Below are 19,769 nucleotides of genomic sequence, written 5' to 3'. Positions count from 1 at the left end.
GCATTCCCAGAAAGCATGGATCAGTGAGTCATTGTTAGTTTTACACTTAAGACATAACTCTGTCATTGTACTGTAGAATTTGTGAATTTTGACTCTTGTATAATACATTCTATACATTAGTCTATACTGGATTAAGCATACATGTTTGTTAACTGTAATTTCATTAGTTATGCTTCAACTTTCCTTCAATCTTGTGCCAACATCAGTTATTTTTAAGTATTAGTTCCAATAGTTTGATAAGCTCCCTGCAAGGTTTTCTATATCTTCCCTGTCAAATGAACATCATTTTCTGACTCAAATAAGATCTCTCTCTGGGAAGAAAGAGAGAGAGAGAGAGAGAGAGAGAGAGAAGGATGTCAACAGACCACCAACCTACTACCCTGAGACAAGGCTGAGTATAGCCCACGAAGATCTCCTCCACCGCATGAGCCCGAGAGGGCGCAAGACCGGACAGGAAGATCAGGTCAGTAACTCAACCCACTCAAGTCGAGCATTGCGAGAAAAAAAAAGCCTTGCACCACGTGACGCACCCCTCCTAGGGACGGCATGAGAGAGCACTAGTGTGCAAGTGACTCAACCCCCATTATAGGGTCAGAGGCAGAGAATCCCAGTGGAGAGAGGGGAGCCGCCCAGGCAGAGACAGCAAGGGCGGTTCGTCACTCCAGTGCCTTGCCGCTCACGTTCGCACCCCTGGGCCAGACTACACTCAATCATAGAACCTACTGAAGAGATGAGTCTTCAGTAAAGAAATAAAGGTCAAGACCGAGTCTGCGGCTCTTGCATTGATAGGCAGACAATTCCATAAAAATTGGGCTCTAGGAGAAAGCCCTGCCTCTAGCTGTTTGCTTAGAAATTCTAAGGACCATAAGGAGGCCTACGTCTTGAGACCGTAGCATATGTGTAGGTATGTACGGCAGACCAAATTGGAGAGATAGGTAGGAGCAAGTCAATGTAATGCTTTGTAGGTTAGCAGTAAAACCTTGAAATCAGCCTTAGCCTTCATAGGAAGCCAGAGGATAGCACTGGAGTAATATGATAAAATGATATTACAAGCAGCTAAGTGAAGTTTATTTAGTGCTTAGCACAGGTAGCCGGAAAGTAGAGCATTGCAGTAGTCTAAGTGACAAAAGCATGGATTAGCTTTTCTGCATAATCTTTTGACAAAAAGTTTCTGATTTTTGCAATGTTACGAAGATGGAAAAAAGATGTCCTTAAAATATACTTGATATGTTCGTCAAAAGAGAGATCAGGGTCCAGAGTAACGCCGAGGTCCTTCACAGTTTTATTTGAGACGACTGTACAACCATCAAAATTAATTGTCAGATCAAACAGCAGATCTCTTTGTTTCTTAGGACCTAGAACTAGCATCTCTGTTTTGTCCGAGTTTAAAAGTAAAACATTTGCCGTCATCCACTTCCTTATGTCTGAAACACAAGCTTCGATGGTAGGCAATTTTGGGGCATCACCATGTTTCATCTAAATGTACAGCTGTGTGTCGTCCACATAGCAGTGAAAGTTGACATTGTGTTTCCGAATGACATCACCAAGAGGTAGAATATATAGTGAAATCAATAGTGGTCCTAAAACGGAACCTTGAGGAACACTGAAACTTACCATTGATTTGTCAGAGGACAAACCATCCACGGAGACAAACTGATATCTTTCTGACTGATAAGATCTTTGAATAGTCCTGCAGGAAGAGCCTTTTAAAGAGGCAATCTGGGATTCAAACAATAACAAAGCGCCTTCGCAGCCAGTTTATTTTGTTAAACAGCTGAGGAACGGGGCAGGAGAAATGTAACCGCTCTCAAATATATAGATGCAAGGACTCTCAAGTATGGATGCAATTACTGACCACCCAGATCAAAATTATAGTTTTAAACATGTTTTGAAACTATACAGTGTTTGTTTACAATGACATTGTTTACAAATAACGGAGTAAAACAAGCTTATATTTTGAGTTCTGATGGGGTAAGACCATTGCTCATGAGGCATTTATTCAAGAATCAATAGCTATATATTAATAATAAGTCCAAAAATGGATGTACAAATCCCAGATTTTCCCGTTAATGGAATGAATTGAATTAATGAATTTATTAAATCTGATGTCATCCAACAGGCACCAACACACATCAACAAAACTCTCCAATCCATTAATACATACATGCACACACACGTGTGATTGACGATAATATATACATAAGGTTATCCTTGACAGTTGGAGGGCCTGATGCAAAGTACACATTGGATTCATGTGATACAGATCGTCTAAACGTATCTCATAATAATGACTTACTATCTCATAATAATGACCTACGATCTCATAATAATTACTTACTATCTCATAATAATAACTTACTATCTCATAATTATGATTTACTATCTCATAACGCGTAGTCAGATTTTTTTTTGGGGGGGGGGGAAGGGCTTCCATGGGGCTGCTGATAAAACGCCAGCTATATCATCACAACAGCTCTGTAGTCTTATAATAACATTTCAGGTGCGAGGTGAAGAAAAATAAACCCGTGCCATTTTAATAGCCTACTTCATGAGTGACGTAAACCGCCTCCCTGAAGCATGGGCTCCCCCCGTGATTCTATGTGCGAACTACTGTGGTATCCTCCGTAGACGACGAACCCGCGTAAAAAGAAACGTTACATTCATTTCGCATTTTCCTCATCTGATTGAGTTCGCTGCCTCCTCCAAATGCCACTCGCGGACGTCTAACGACTGGAACCGGTTGTTTGCGGATTGCTTCTACCAAAAACTTGAAGGAGATAAATACTTTAACAGGTTTTATAACCGAACATTTTCCTCGAGTGGGAATTTGTTACAAACACTCCATAAGTCGAATATCCTTTAAGAGTTTAACCGGCTTCCAAGACTTGAGGATGAATTCCATACGACGGGTGCCTTCAAGGGTGAAAACCAAAATGACTGAAACCAGTTTAGGTGCGGAGAGGGAACATTTTGACAAGCAGCAGGTAAATATGAATAACCTTGTGATGGTGGATGCATTTGCCCTGCTCAGCTGTTTGTTTCGCGGCTTTTCGACAAACCAGTGTTTGAAATAGCATGTGAGATCTTTCATTTCCCCAAATGTTAATTTTAGTTGCGCACAGGCAGGGTAGCGTGTTTCCCAAAACAGCGCTTGTGAACTGTATAAACTGTAATATGATGCTCGAGAACGTTTTGATGCAAAATCTGCATCTGGTCCATCACATGAGTTGCTATTTTGGTAGGCATGTGGCACCCCGCGTGGCGAATCATTATTCCCAGCATAATTGAACGTTCTGTATGCCATTCAAGCAGCTGTTAGTGGTTGCTTGTGATAAATAATTGAGGTTGAGATGTAGGCCAAATTCCTTTACATTGATCAGCCATGTCGCTATCGCAAAAATATATACGTCTCACTGTCCAGACATTTTAACTGTATCATCATTAGCATCATCCAAAATGAATAGCCTAATCATCTATTTCCAAAGAATGTATTAGGAAATTACACTCTAGGTCGTGTTAATGACATCATCAGTAGTAGACCTTTTTGTTGAAGTATTTTAGAATTTTTATTTGCTTTTTGCTTTAATTTTCGCCATCAGTGTCATTTACTTACAATCAGGGATCTGATTGGCAATACAGTGTCTGCCTCTCAGGCCTTGTATTGAGATCCAGGACTTCCCTATCATGTTCAGCTAATGATTCTTGTTTGGCTACCTTGTCCTGACTTTCCCCTTGCTCTTTTTCCTAAACCTGTTAATTGAGACTGTGGCAGCATACCCAGAGCTATCCTTTATAGAGTGTATTGAAATAGTAGTACAAAGTAACTTTAGAAACAACTTCCTGTGGATGGTTTGCCGCATGGCAAATGCATCACTGAAGTTGAAATAATGTTGTAACCTGCTGGACTGCTCCATCTAGAATGACTGGACGTCCAGCAAATGCAAAACCGCAACAGTCTGTGTGACCCTGGCATGAGGCAAGATGAACTCTGCCATCTCCTTGTGCCTTTGTTACAGTACCTCATTTGAATTTATTGGATTGATTTTCTGCAAAAATACAGAACCTATTAGTGTTGTCACACTACCAGTATCAGAATACTAGGAAGTAAGGAAACAACATGAAGCGGACAAAATTTGAGGAAAACCGTTCTAATGTTGGAAAAAAACAGATTTATGTTGTGACCCAGAGTCACATTTGTTTATTTTGCAAGCTAATGTACAATAATTTACAAAAGTAGGTTTTAAAGGACCATAGAGTTCAGTCTTTGTTTTCTTTTTTGCCAAGGAAAATCTGGTATCATATTATCGCGATACTGGGTCCATGACAACACTAGAACCCATAGTCACACAAGGTCAGCCAGACAAAGTTAGGCAGTGATGATACTAAACTGAATCAATGGGGAAGAGAGAATGCATTCCTTTGGCCTGCTAGATGGAAGGAGAGGGAGATTGTGTGGTCCCTTTGACAGCATTGTTGACTGGATGTTTAAATTTGTCAAAGATTAGCACATCAGATCATAGAAGAGGCGCAGTCACATGCCCTTGGCACGTCTCTGTTCAGCGCTGCCATAGACATGCGATCCTGACATGTTACACCCAAACAGTGACTGGCTTTAGGTCTAGCCATTAGTCAGCAGGGCCCTATTAAATCCGTTAGATTTCTTTTCCAAATTCTGTTTTTTCCGTTTATATTTTTTGTGTTTTACGATTTATGCTAATTTTATCATCAGAAAGCGTGTCCAATAATGTGAATGAATAAAACGTTAACAATTTAATAAGATATAACCCTCCAATTGTAATGATGCAACACAACATTGCACTATTGTTTTTTTATCAGCATCAAAGCAAGTGCTTCAATACAGAGTTCTACTAAGTGTTTCATTATAAATGAAAAAAAGTAATGCAAGAATCTAGGCAACAATGCAGCAAGCAATAGGCAAAACCTAGAGTTATACTTATGTAAAAAAACGAAACTTTGCATATTGTTTTTTGTCAAATAAAGTGCTTCACATAAGTGTTTAATTATAAATACATTTAAAAAAAGATTCATGCAAGAATCTAGGCAATAATGCAACAATAGGCAAAACCTATGGAACTACCTTATGAGCTCCTATGTCTGTCCATTGTAAGTTTTCCATCTATCACAGACATCTCCATTGAAGTACATGATTGTCAGCCACTTTGTGTTGAGCTCGGTGAGTGCCTCTCGCTTGTCTGTGAGTCGAGTCTTGTATTTGCTGAAACTCTTCTCACAGTTGACAGAGCTGACTGGGAAGTAGATGTAGGGCACTGCCACTTCTGCAACTCTTGGGAATCTCGCACTCAGGCCCCTCTAGTAATCAGCAAGCTCCAAAGCAGGTGAGGGCTCCCTTGACACACAGTGCTGATAGGCAATCCATTCTTCACTGAGCTCTGTTGATGGGCTTGCCATGGGTTTCACTTGTGTGCAGGCTTCAACAGAGTTGTCATCAGTTTGGAGGAGCCCTCCGAGATGGTTAGCTTAACAGTGAGGGACTGCACCATCTCCTCTGTTTCCAGCTGGCTGAGGATGTTTGTGACTGCCTGGGATGATTACTTTTCTGCCAACAAACTCTCTGTACAGATGAACATGCTCTGCATGGTACTTCACTGCCTCTAACCAGCTATTCCATCTGGAGCTCACTGCTTCAGGAGGAGCCTTGTCCTGCACAAACTCCTTCATAATGAGGACGCTCACCCGTCTTCTCTTTCTGTCAGGCTTCTTGAAGAAGACAGATCTCATCCATGTCACAAGTGATGCGACTTCAGAAAAGTATTTGTAGTGCTGCCAGGTCTCAGAAACCAGATTGATGACATGGCAGAGACAGGTTACATGGACACTGTTGGGCATCACGCCTTTCAGAACCTCCTCGTATGCCTTCAGGCAGTAGGAGGCATTATCTGTGACCACTGCCCAGGCATCATTCAGATGGTTGCTGTGGAGGGAGGCTAGTACAGCTTGGGAAAACGTTGAGTAGTTACATCTGTCCATGAAAATGACATCCACCAGAAAGTACTGGTTTTCAACACCTGCAATGAAAGACAAGGAAAAACTTTAATTATGTTTCAACCAAAATAAGTGTTCTTTAAATTTCAAGTCTAAACGCAATATAGATCCAGTCATAGTTAGCTAGATGGAGAGGCAGACAGCTTCTGACATTATGCATCGCTATATTTCACCACAATAGCTCGTCGTTTGGAATATCACAATTTGCATGCGGACAATTCACATTGGCGTTCCAAATTGGTAACGAAATTACAAAAAAAACATTGCATCCTTGTTGCCAGTGTACAATTTCCTGGGTTGTCCATGGAGACCAAGCATCTACAGGAAAATGAAGAAGCCAGGGGAGCTATGGTGGAGGTGGTTTGGTAAGGGTTATTATTATTATTATTATTATTTATTATTATTATTATTATTTACAGCTGACATCATCCAGTTTGGGTGGCACAGCATAGAGTTAGACATTTAGGGGAGTGAAAGCACAAACATCCAGTAGCATCGTCATGGTGCTGACACAGGGCTAATGTGAACATTTTTGAGAGGTGGAGGAGGAGACTGGAATGACTGTAGTACCATTTTAAGATGGCCTCCCTTGAGTGGGTGGGGGCAAGACAGGTCGCTTGGGATGTTTGGGTTCTATCAGAATCTCACAGGCTTGTTGTCCAGAAGAGGAAGTGTGTCTCTCCAGCACAGAACACTCCCCTTTATATCCAACCATTGTAGGATGGTTTGAAGCAATGGCAAGTCCTTGTTGCGTCACCTACAGTGCATTCGGAAAGTATTCAGACCCTTTGACTTTTTCCACATTTGTTACGTTACAGCCTTATTCTAAAATGTATTTTTTCCCCTCATCAATTTTCACATAATACCCCATAATGACAAAGCGAAAAACAGGTTTAGAAATTTTGGCAAATGTATTAAAAATAAACATACCTTATTTACATACAGTACCAGTCAAAAGTTTGGACACCTACTCATTCCAGGGTTTTCCTTTATTTTTACTATTTTCTACATTGTAGAATAATAGTGAAGACATCAAAACTATGAAATAACACATATGGAATCATGTGTTAAACAAATCTATATTTATTTGAGATTCTTCAAAGTTGCCACCCTTTGCCTTCATGACAGCTTTGCACACTCTTGGCATTCTCTCAACTAGCTTCATGAGGTAGTCACCTGCTTCAAGTGCAGTCGCAAAAACCATCAAGCGTTGTGATGAAACTGGCTCACATGAGGACCGCCACAGGAAAGGAAGACCCAGAGTTACCTCTGCTGCAGAGGATAAGTTCATTAGAGTTAACAGCACCTCAGATTGCAGCCCAAATAAATGCTTCAGAGTTAAATAACCTCTCTGGGATCGTTCGGGATGCTAGCGTCCCACCTCGCCAACAGCCAGTGAAATTGCAGGGCGCCAAATTCAAACAACAGAAATGTCATAATTAAAATTCCTCAAACATACAAGTATTTCACACCATTTTAAAGATAAACTTCTTCTTAATCCAGCCACAGTGTCTGATTTCAAAAAGGCTTTACGGCGAAAGCACACCATGCGATTATGTTAGGTCAGCGCCTAGCCACAGAAAACCATACAGCCATTTTCCAACCAAGGAGAGGGGTCACAAGTCAGAAATAGCATTAAAATGAATCACTTACCTTTGATCTTCATCTGATGGTACTCCCAGGTCACAATGTTGGACAATAAATGTTCGTTTTGTTCGATAAAGTTAATCTTTATGTCCAAATACCTCCTTTTTGTTTGCGCGTTTAGTCCAGTAATCCAAATGCACAAAGCGCGGGCACAAGTTAGTAGAAACATGTCAAACAATGTATATAATCAAGCTTTAGGATGTTATCATAAATCTTCATTAGAAAGGAAAGAGAACGAGCGTCGCGCTCATGCGCAAGACTAAACTAATGTCTTTCAGCTTGACCACTTGTTGAAACAGCTCTTATTCGATCCCCTTTCACAATACAAGCCTGAAACAACTTCTAAAGACTGTTGACATCTACTGGAAGCCTTAGGAAGTGCAATCTGACCCCACAGACACAGGATATTGGATAAGCAATCACTTAAAAAAACTACAAACCTCAGATTTCCCACTTCCTGGTTGGATTTCTCTCAGGTTTTTCCTGCCATATGAGTTCTGTTATACTCAGACATTATTTTAACAGTTTTGGAAGCTTTAGAGTGTTCTATCCAAATCTACCAATTATATGCATATCCTAGCTTCTGGGCCTGAGTAACAGGCAATTTACTCTCGGCACGCTTTTCATCCAAACTTCCCAATGCTGCCCCCTATCCCAATGAAAATAACAAACACATCTCAACATCAACTGTTGAGGATACTGTGTGAATCAGGCCTTCGTGGTCAAATTGCTGCAAAGAAACCACTACAAAAGGACACCAATAAGAAGAGACTTGGTTGGGCCAACACAATCAATGGACATTAGACCGGTGGAAACCTGTCCTTTTGGTCTGCTGAGTCCAAATTTGAGCTTTTTGGTTGCAACTGCCGTGTCTTTGTGAGACGCAGAGTAGGTGAAAGTATGATCGCCACGTGTGTGGTTCCCACCGTGAAGCATGGAGGTGTGGGGGTGCTTTGCTGGTGACACTGTCGGGATTTATTTAGAATTCAAGGCACACTTAACCAGCATGGCTACCACAGCATTCTGCAGCGATACGCCATCCCATCTGGTTTGTGCTTAGTGGGACTATCATTTGTTTTTCACCAGGACAATGACCCAACACTGTGTAAGGGCTATTTGACCAAGAAGGAGAGTGATGGAGTGCTGCATCAGATGACCTGGTCTCCACAATCACCCAACCTCAACCCAATTGAGATGATTTGGAATGAGTTGGACCAAAGAGTGAAGGAAAAGCAGCCAACAAGTGCTCAGCATATGTAGGAACTCCTTGAAGACTGTTGGAAAAGCATTCCAGGTGAAGCTGGTTGAGAGAATGCCAAGAGTGTGCAAAGCTGTCATCAAGGCAAAGGGTGGCTGCTTTGAAAAATATAAAATATATTTGTTTAACACTTTTAGTTACTACATGATTCCATATGGGTTTTGATGTCTTCACTATTATATTGTTCTACAATGTAGAAAATAGTAAAAATAAAGAACCTTGAATGAGTAGGTGTCAACTTTTGACTGGTACTTTAAGTATTCAGACCCTTTGCAATGAGACTCAATTGAGCTCCGGTGCATCCTGTTTCCATTGATTGTCCTTGATGTTTCTACAACTTGATTGGAATCCACATGTGGTACATTCAAATGATTGGACATGATTTTGAAAGGCACACCTGTCTATATAACATCCCCTAATTTACAGTGCATGTCAGAGCTCTGAGACAGGATTGTGTCGAGGCACAGATCTGGGGAAGGTTACCAAAAAATGTCTGCAGCTTTGAAGGTCCCCAAGAACACAGTGGCCTCCATTCTTAAATGGAGAAGTTTGGAACCACCATGAGTCTTCTTAGAGCTGGCCGCCCCACCAAACTAAGCAATCGGGGGAGAAGGGCCTTGGTCAGAGATGTGACAGAGCTCCAGAGTTCCTCTGTGGAGATGGTTGTCCTTCTGGACGGTTCTCCCATCTCTGCAGCTCTCCACCAATCAGGCCTTTATGGTAGAGTGGCCAGACGGAAGCCACTCAGTAAAAGACACATGATCGCTCGCTTGGAGTTTGCCAAAAGGCACCTAAAGGACTCGGACCATGAGAAGCAAGATTCTCCGGTCTAATGAAACCAAGATTGAACTCTGGCCTGAATGCCAAGCGTCACGTCTGGAGGAATGTCACCATCCCTACGGTAAAGCATAGTGGTAGCAACATGCTGTGGGGATGTTTTTCAGCAGCAAGGACTGGGAGACTAGTCAGGATCAAGGGAAAGATGAATGGAGAAAGTACAGTGATCCTTGTTGAAAACCTGCTCAGGACCTCACTGGGGAGAAAGTACACCTTCCAACAACACTAAGCACACAGCCAAGACAACGCAGGAGTGGCTTTGGGACAAGTATCTGAATGTCCTTGTGGCCCAGATCGAACATCTCTGGCAAGACCTGAAAATAGTTGTGCGGCAACACTCCCCATCCAACCTGACGAGCTTGAGAGGATCTGCAGAGATGAATGGGAGAAACTCCCCAAATACAGATGTGCCAAGCTTGTAGTGTCATACCCAAGAAGTCTTGAGGCTGTAAACGCTGCCAAAGGTGCTTCAACAAAGTACTGAGTAAAGGGTTTGAATACTTATGTAAATGTAATATTTCAGATTTTATTTTTAATACATTTGCAGACATTTCTAAAAACCTGTTTTTGCTTTGTCATTATGGGGTATTGTGTGTAGATAAGGGGGGGCGCAATTTAATATATTTAAAAATAAGGTTGTAACATAATAAGATGTGGAAAAAGTCAAGGGGTCTGAATACTTTCTGAATGCACTGTATATATGTGTAGGATGTCGTGCTTAGGAGAAGCAGCAGGGGTGAGGACAGAATTGTTTCATCAAAGGCTAGTCTAGTTGGGGCTCAGGTTTCTGTCTGTATCATTGCTGTAAGAGACTGAGCCAGCAATTGTTGTGCTGTCTGGGAGACAAAATACAAGAAGGCAGGAGTGAAGGAGAAATGTAACACAACAGGGAAATTTACATAATGGCCATGAAAGGCTGTTCTATGAAAACAGCTTGTATTTCATGTTGGGATAATGATAATTGAAACTATGTTGAAATTAAAATATATTTTTTATTTAGCCTTTTGTTTAACTAGGAAAGTCAGTTAAGAACAAATTCTTATTTACAATGACGCTGGGCCAATTGTGCACCGCCCTATGGGATTCCAAATCACGGCCGGTTGTAATACAGCCTGGATTCGAACCAGGGTGTCTGTAGTGACGCCTCTAGCACTGAGATGCAGTGCATTAGACCGCTGCTCCACTCTTCTCAACACTCCCAGTGAATTAGTGCTAGACTAGTTAATGCTCACATAACCAGACAGTCTGTTTGGCCTCATTAGCAGTGTGTTTACACTAGTTTATTAACAGCATTAATAGTGGCAGCCGTGCAGTGCTTGGGTCTGTGTCTGACCTTGACAGCCAGAGCCGCAGCAGCAGTCTGTTGAATTAAGCTGATAAGAAATGCAATACCTAGAGTCAATGCAGGGCACCTGACTGCCCAGTGTGGAGTAGACTAGAGGTGTTGCTGCTGTCTCCACTAGCTATAGTCGTCCTGGCAGGGATGTCTAAGCACATAGACACACTGCTGCTTAAAGGCAAGAAGGGAGAAGATGAAAAGGTAAGAAGGGAGTGATCGGGGATGGGAGGGATGAAGTGGAGTGTGTGTGTGTGTGTGTGTGGCGAGTTTATCTGGTAGTGAATCTTCCGACTGGCCTCAGGGATTAGGCTGGGGTCATCCCTCCCTCATTCCCTCTCACTACTTCTCCCTCTATTGTGGTATTTAGACATGTTTGGGACCAGGTTCAATGTTATGGTGTCAGACTGTCTCTGGTCTACTTAGATCACAGTTGACCAGCTTCTCCTGTTCCCAGCCAGATTAATGTAAACTTTTCTGACCTTATGGCATTGCTGTTGAATGTTTTAATGATGTTTGTTTCGTTGTATGAATGAGGGAGTGTGCCAGTGGGGAATGGGGTAGGTCTTTTGTTGGTTTGTGACATTGCCAACCCCCAATTCTAGATTTCAAGGAGTTCTGTATATTGCATTGCTCATTATGCACTGTATGCAGTTTCTGATAAGGTTAGTGTAACAAGGATCTCCCTTCCTCCCCCTTCCCTCTCGTGTCCTTTCTCCCTCACACTCCCTATCTTTTTCACTCTCTCTCCCTCCCCCTCTACTTCCCCCTCCCTCCCTCCCTCCGAGTGACAGTCAGTCTGAATGTATTAGGGAGCCTCCCTGCTGCCGTGCTGCTCCATGGCCATCTGTCAAGGCCTCTGTGCCAGGCACTGTGCCAGAGCGTGGCCCCCATCAACCCAATCTTCTACCCCAGCTGACGGGCCTTCCTCCTCCCACAAACCCCTCATTGTCATGCACCCCTCCAGACCACCACTTTCTCTGGACCCCTATAAGCCAGGGGGCTAGCACTAGCAGTAGCCTCACAAGCAGGGGTACACATTAACCAAGACCCCTCTCTCTCTCCTTCCAACTCTCCCCTCACTCGTGAGCAGTTGCCTTAGGCGCACAGTAGCCCCTCTGTGCTTTGTTTAGTGACTGTATGTTTTGGAGGTTGGTGGGTTGTGGGCTGTGGCCTTTCACTAATTAAATTAGATCTTTATGCATTTCTGGGATTGCTGGCAAATTTCGCCAGGCCTGCCTTGAATTTCGGGTGCGGAGATTGTGTTCCTCCCCTATGTGTATGATAAGATGTGTGCATTCTAGAGTGAGGGAATGAACTGTGTATACAGAAAGTGGGTAAAGGAAAAATGTGTCAGTCTGTGAGCCTGTTTGTGGGATTCTTTTGCGATTTGAGTGACTCAGTGGGGCTGAGTGTGTGTGTGTGTGTGTGTGTGTGAGTAGACTTACATTTTCCGCTGCTCGGTGTAACTGACCATTGTCTCTTTTCTGTGGTGGTTTTGGACTGGTGGGTTGTTGAGGGCCATGACACCACCAGAGAATCCGCATAAATGAACCATAACAGCTCATGCATGTCACTCCAAGCTGGATTAGTCAGTTGGTTATGTAATGAATTGAAATGAAATAGAACAGCAGGCTGTGAGTGAACAGGGGATCCAGAGCTCTGAACGTCTTCTCCTTTTCACCTGATGTGTATTCATTCAGGGCCACAGGGAGAGTCGCTGGTGACCTCAGAATGAGTTTCTATTGGCCAATGCGTCTGTGTTCTTGTGTGAGGAATGCTTTGTTAGTCCATTGTTTGGTGCTGTTGCTCCTCCCTTCACTCAAGTCTGGAGTCAGAATTTGGACATGTGCTACAGAATGTTTTACCCATATTTCCCTCATGTATTAATTGAAATCGGTAGAGCTTGTCTTCAGTGGGTCCATATGGGTCAGTCAGAAAATAGCTTGTTCTCTGCATGTTCATAACTGTTGAAAATGCATTACAGATCTTATGTTGAGACAAGCTAGACTAAGGGAGACTGGCTGAAAAGACACTGGTATTTGTATCAGAGGTCACAATATGCTTGTCATGTTTGGGATTCAGAGTATTCCCCTTATCTTCTGGTGTTACTAACTAAGCCTTTATCAATGACTGGGCAACCCCATGTACTGTACAAACACGCCAGTGGAGGCTCCTCAGAGGAGGAAGGGGAGGACTTCTTAAAAATTAAGTTGTCCTTTCTAGATAACTATACAAAATATATTTGTCACCAAATAATTGATTTAAAACAGTTTTGCAATGAAGGTCTACAGTAGCCTCAACAGCACTCTGTAGGGTAGCACCATGGTGTAGCCAGAGGACCGCTAGCTTGACTTCAATACAAAACCTAGGAGGCTCATGGTTTTCACCCCCTTCCATAGACTTACACAGTAATTATGACAACTTCTGGAGGACATCCTCCAACCTATCAGAGCTCATGCAGCCTGAACTGACATGTTGTCCACCCAATCAAAGGATCAGAGAATGAATCTAGTACTGAAAGCATGAGCCACAGCTAACTAGCATTGTGGTGCATAAAATGTACTGAGTAGTTGAAAACAGTAGTTGACAACAAAAGACAACAGTTTGAGAGGGGGAGAGGGATTTTTCTTAATTTTTGGTTCACTTACTTAGCTAGCTCCTTTTGCCTACTCGAACAGAGGATGCTATGTTAGCTAGCTGGCTATGACTATCCAACACTGGAACTCTTCCAAGTCAAGGTAAGCTTTTGGTTTTACTAATTTATTGTCACTGGGCCTGCTCGTGAAAAGGGAGATGGGAGGAGAGCACGTAGATGCGAGAAGGAATACAACAAGGTGTTTTGTATGTGGCTATGAAAGTGAACTGTTTGCGTGTGATCAGGGGTGTATTCATTCTGCCAATTCTGTTGAAAAACATTTCTTAAACAGAAGGAAACTGGGATAAACATACCTAAATTTGTCCAATAAAAACTGTTTGCAACTGTTGGACTAATGATTACACCCTAGGTCAGCTAGATACAGGCAAGAGTGTGCAAGGTTTTATTGAATGTGTCACTGTCTCTCACCTCATCTTTCTCTCAACCTGTGTGCGCCTATGTTGAATTCATAGGCTAGGTTGTAGCAACTTCATGATGGGTATATGAAAAATGTTAGTATCATGTAGTAGCCTAAACCTATTGATATTAAACTGGGTGACTGGAATTTGAATGACAGTCATCCAATGTGCTGTAATAGAAATAAGGCCATGCTCATTAAAAACAAACTCCTCCCTCAGCTTAAACGGCACCGACCGCTTTAAGGAAAGTGTTGAGACCTAGCCCTGACTATCTGCTTCTCTCACTTCCTCTCTCCATTCACTCAGACTAGTTCTACCTGTTGGCCAAGATGCCTGAGGGGCCAGGATGGAAAATAAAATTACAAAACAAAATAAAAAGTTGGTCACATTTTTTGGGTGGACACACCCAAGTATATAGAACAGATATACTAGTGGCTTTTTCAGTCCCCATTACTTACGGTAGCCTAAAAGAACCAGATGATTGAGAGGTTATTAACTTTTATTACAAAATCCTCTGTAATAAGCGTTACCCATGGACTTCCAGTCATTGCACTATCTACTAGCATGCTAGCAGATAGCTATAAACTTCCAGTCATTGCGCTAAAGCTAGTTAGGAGTGGACTTGCGAAACTACCTCTAACTTCCTTCCTTCATACTGGACACAGAAGCATATAAATGGTATCCACGAGTTCACCTGACTCTGGGGAAGTACATAAATGGCCTCATTGCCAAAATCTTGAAGTATCCCTTTTTAAAATATGCTTTGTCACTGAGTGGTAGTTCAGTAGCCATAGTAACTGATGGCCTCAACCGGTCCTTTCTCTCCTCTCTCTTCCAGCTCCACAGCATCAGCAAAGCCATCAGCTCCAACGAGGCGCCTGTGAAAGAGAAACATGCACGCCGTATCCTTCAATATAACCCCAAACTGGGAACAGTAAACCTTTTTTGCTATTATGTGCTCCAAACTTTGTATGCCTGATAACCCACTGTGTCGAATAACTGGGCTGTTTTTAACCACTGGGGAGTTACCCTGTTTGATATACTGTACAATGTAATCATGTGTTCTGTAAAGGTAACTGGTTTTTAGAGCTGACATTTGCCATCATGTAGGCTATATATTAATCCAAGGATAAAAATAATGAAGGTTAAGACCAAAATAATTCCATGTGGCTCATTTGAAAATAAACGCATTCATTGGACCAGCGCTGTTGCTGATTCTGCATGATTAGCATTGAAAATGTAACCAGCAGCCGGAAAATAAAGTAGCTGTAGATCATTTGAAAAAAGTTAAAATGAATAGAATGACAGTTATCTGAAATTCACTACAATTGCAAACTTTCTGTACTGCTACCATTCACTCTGTCATTTTCGCTCTGGCGCTGGTTCAGTGAATTTGTTTATTGTCTAACGCTTCTGCATGGAATTACTACGTAAGGAATAATTGAGGGGCTATGCGTTCTATGGAAAAGAATAAACAATGTTGAAGGTGTGTTCCACGGCGCGCTAGCGGAGTGGAACTAACCTCCTAAGGAGTTGAATTGTTTTCCAGAGAACGCATAGAGTCCCGAGTATATATCCATTGAATTCTACCGTGCTGATATACCATGCGTTATAGGGAAGTAATGCACGCTCTAGAATGCCCTTCAAGCCAATCCAAAATGAGTATTCATCAATGCTATGGTATAAGTTATCTTCACCCTAGCATTCACCCAGGATATTTTACTGCTTAATGTATTCTATGGCAACAATGCTTATTATCAAATTGAATCAGTTTATTGGTCATGTGCACACGGTACAGTGGAATAATTACTTGCTAACTCAACTTACAATGTATTTTATGCTCCTGGGATGATTTAGTGTTCAGTATACATTAATCTCTTAAACTGTGTTATGTTATAGGTAATGTAGTTAGAGGGGCTGAAATTGTGTGATTTTATTACTGTCTCCATCGCACATGAGGGAGAGAAAGTAAAAGAATATGTGAGGGACCAAGTGAAGGTATTATTTTGGCTTTGTATTTTGCTGGTTGGCTCTTCCTTGATGGGCCCTACAGGGATAATTCTGGGGACCTACAGGGAGAAGGGGGCCTTTACCTTCTGGTCGTACGCCTTGGGCATCCCCTTGTCCAGCAACTCCATCCTCAGCTGGAAGTTCTGCCACGTGCTTCACAAAGTGCTGCGGGATGGCCACCATAATGTAAAAACCTGCTCTCCGCTCTATACACTCTGTATTTGGGTTTTTATTTCCACATAATCAAATGCATATGAAAACATGTAGAGAGAAAAGGAACCTACATATGCCGGTGTAAAAATTCCTGCCTAAAAGTCCTGCCTAATTGGTAGCCTACATTATAAAACAATGCCGTATTGCTTTGAGCAGAGCACTCAAACTCATACAGACGGTGTATTAATTAAGTATTCTGTTTTTTTTATGCTGACCTCCATGGCCTTAATTAGTCCAGTAATATTGGCTTAATGCTGAAATTGTATAATTGCTCAATTGAAAATTAAGTTACAGTACTATTATTGAATTGACATCATCACTCCCCCTTTTGCCCTCCAGAGCCTTCAGGACTGCATGAGACATCACGGTAACATAGTTGAGATGGGGCAACTATGGGTGAGTGGGGATTGTGCTGTGTTTTTGTCAAGGGGTGCTTGAATAGTTGATGACATTTTGGGCGAAGAAATTGTATGTCAAATTACTTAAAATGGGGAAACATCCCTTGCTTTAATTTTTTAATTTAGGTAAAAATGCAGATGTTTTGAAAACCTCTTTTCAATCATCTTATTTTTCCCCTCATACAGTAATTGTGCTTCTTGTGCAGCCAGAGTTGATCTCTGTTTGCTGCAGTTAGAGATCATCTGGTACTTTTGTATACTTTTTAGCCAGTAGTTCTGAAAGTAGCGCTCACGAGCCAAAAGTGGTCCCCGAAAATGGCGTACTATGTCATCGCTATCTCTTGCTCGGCTGTGTGTGATTCTTGCTAGCTGTCACTCAAATGGTGAGGTGCTGGCCCATGTGGGGGGAAATGTAGGGAAAATGGCGTAGCACAGCTTCAAGAAAACAGTTGCTTTCAAACTAGGGATTTCATGGCTATTTGAGGCAGTAATTAAGACAGTAATTCTGTTCATAGATTATGCATGTATGAGCTACACATTGACACATCCAGCCCAAAGTGGGAGGTTTAATAAATACTTACTAGTCGCCAAAGTACCGGAGCATGTCTTGAAGAGAGGAGTGTGCCGAGAGGAAAGGCTTCTTCTTGCCATCTTCAAATAAAGCAAAGCTAAATATTTGTTGCAGCAAAGCTTAATGCTTGTTGCTTGCTCCTATTGTTTCCAGGGCAACCTTCATGACAGATATGGACAGCTGGTGGCTCTGTACTCTAAGCTCCTTTGCACAAAGATGGAGTTTCACATGAAGGTAAGAGCACCCTCTACAGTTTTGGGGGACGGCATGTTTTACCATGGGACATTGGCTAATCTTACCATTGTATGCATTGCATTGCCACAAGTGCTTTCACAAAATGCCACCTAGTTGAACAAACAATGTATGTAATTTGAATGAATGTGATTTAGATAGTTCTAATGTTGGATCACTTTTGCCATCCTTTTGTCTTCCATGCAGCATTCTGAAATCCGACCCAACCTAGAGGTGACAGATGAGGTTCTAGAGCGTGTTGCAGGAACAGACGTCAATAATGTGTGAGTGTGTTCTCTACTCCTCCCTCTCCACACATCCCTGGCACTCTTGACTGTGCACTCCCTTTCCTGTTATTGAGTTATCCGAATATCATACAAATGCGTATACATTTGATTGGAATAACTCAAGGGAAGTCAATTATTGATATAAGATACGAATGTCATGCTCTCTGATTCAAAGGAAACTTATCATACCATTTAGTTGGAGTACTGTGGGGACTGGGGAGCGAGCCTGCTGCCCTTTCCTTAAGGAAGCCATTAGCCTTGTGTTACTAAGGGCGGTATTGACTTCCCTCCTGTAGGTTCCAGCTCACTGTGAAAGTGTTTGATTACCTGGATGCAGAGTTGAGGCTAGCCGAGACAGGTGAGAATCCCCCGCTTCTCCCCTACTTACCTACCTCCACCTCTCAAATGATGGGTAACCAGAGCTACAGGGCAGTGGCCTGTTTCCATCAACTGTGTTTCGGAAATGGAATAGGGACAGGATAGCAGCCAGCTAAATAAAAACTTGTGAGCACACTTGTGCTGCTGTTGAGGGAGTGACTTAATCGCCCAAAATGACTATACTTTATCAAGGGAGGTTTACCTTGTGTAAATTAAACACATTTCTAAACCACTTGTTTAATATGATTAGGGCCCTCAGATGTAATTTCACCAAAACCATATTAATAAGTTATAAATGTTTGCAATTAGAGGACATGAATTATGTTTCTTCTGATTGGCTGTAATGGTATCATGCCCTGCAGGATGTTGTCAGTCTGTCATCCTGAACAACCATAAACAAACTCTGCAATTGTAAACAACCCTGCCTGACTTACTAACTTGGACATATTTTACTCAGGAAACATGGGAGCTCCTAACTGCCTTCCTTCTACCCACCCTAGATCTGCTGAGAACTATTTTCCACCCACTCAGTGGGTGATTCATGAATATGTGAGCTATTGTCTCAGTGTTGTATTTCTGAACCAGTGACAGAGAAAGGTGTTTCACCCAGGCAAGCCATCGATTCCAAATCCTCCCAATTGAGGCCATGTGTTTGTGTGGATGTGTTATGTTTTTCCTACAATGGTGTGTTTGTGATCTGCAGTGATCCGGCAGCTCAACACGTCCATTGCTATCTCTACGACGACGTCAGGCCAGTGTCGCCTGTCCCCCCTCATCCAGGTCATCCAGGACTGCAGTCACCTCTACCACTTCACCGTCAAGCTGCTTTTCAAACTGCATGCCTGTACGTGTGACCTCTTATGTATCTTTTAAAGTGGAACTGACAGCATTTTAGCAACATGAAATCTTATTCAAATCTATTCATATACACCCCCAGGAAGAATACACATTTTTTATAATTGTTTTACATATGTTTATTTTCACGCTTTCGTAAATGTGTACAATGTTTGGGAATGTGCTATAGTAAGGCATTTTTAAAATTTCTATAGCAATATAGAGTGGGAAAGTGGCTGTGCATTTGGACAATAAATAGACACTGCAGTAAATAAAACCAAATAAAAACATCTGTCTTGTCCAGAGACCTGATGGCCAAAGCAAATCGGAGCAACAGTAGACCTATATGCAAATAAGCCATTTGCCACACAAGCCTGCCATCATTCACTTTGCAGTGGACTGTGTGTTTACAGGCTATAGCAACAGTGCGACTTTAGATCATTAGAAAGAATTTGCCAATTTCTGCAAATGGGAGTCCTCTTACATTTGGGAACGCAATCCTATCGATGAAACAACCATATAGATATAAACTCAACATTTCAGTTATTTGGCTGTCAAAATTGCACTGATAAACTATGGGAATAGTAGCCTGCTCCTCCTTCTGCAGCTTGCCTGCCGTTGCATGCTGTCCCAACCAGGGGTGAAAGTACATTTTAATTGCTTACTGGTATGGGACACCCAAGTTTTA

General features: G+C 42.1%; 1 protein-coding gene across 4 annotated transcripts in view; it reads left to right on the top strand.

Moving 5' to 3' along the window:
- The first annotated feature begins 344 nt into the window (after positions 1-344).
- The window catches only part of LOC106585278 (huntingtin-interacting protein 1-related protein), a 36,188-nt gene continuing 16,763 nt past the window's right edge, over positions 345-19,769 (top strand). Inside the window, exons 1-8 of one of the 4 annotated variants that reach the window (XM_014171332.2) lie at positions 345-463; positions 14,998-15,061; positions 16,213-16,355; positions 16,722-16,778; positions 17,505-17,585; positions 17,790-17,866; positions 18,166-18,227; positions 18,951-19,091. In XM_014171332.2, the coding sequence (XP_014026807.1) occupies positions 425-463; positions 14,998-15,061; positions 16,213-16,355; positions 16,722-16,778; positions 17,505-17,585; positions 17,790-17,866; positions 18,166-18,227; positions 18,951-19,091 (664 nt within the window). In that variant the 5' untranslated portion in view covers positions 345-424. Of the gene's footprint in view, positions 464-2,598; positions 2,985-11,234; positions 11,307-14,997; positions 15,062-16,212; positions 16,356-16,721; positions 16,779-17,504; positions 17,586-17,789; positions 17,867-18,165; positions 18,228-18,950; positions 19,092-19,769 lie in introns of those variants that run through there. The other 3 variants (XM_014171331.2, XM_014171329.2, XM_045706855.1) reach the window with 3 other exon arrangements.

This window comes from Salmo salar, chromosome ssa24 (assembly GCF_905237065.1).
Source record: "Salmo salar chromosome ssa24, Ssal_v3.1, whole genome shotgun sequence".
Lineage (NCBI taxonomy): Eukaryota > Metazoa > Chordata > Actinopteri > Salmoniformes > Salmonidae > Salmo > Salmo salar.
Note: the sequence above shows the minus strand (reverse complement) of the source record. Positions and strands in the feature narration are given on the sequence as shown.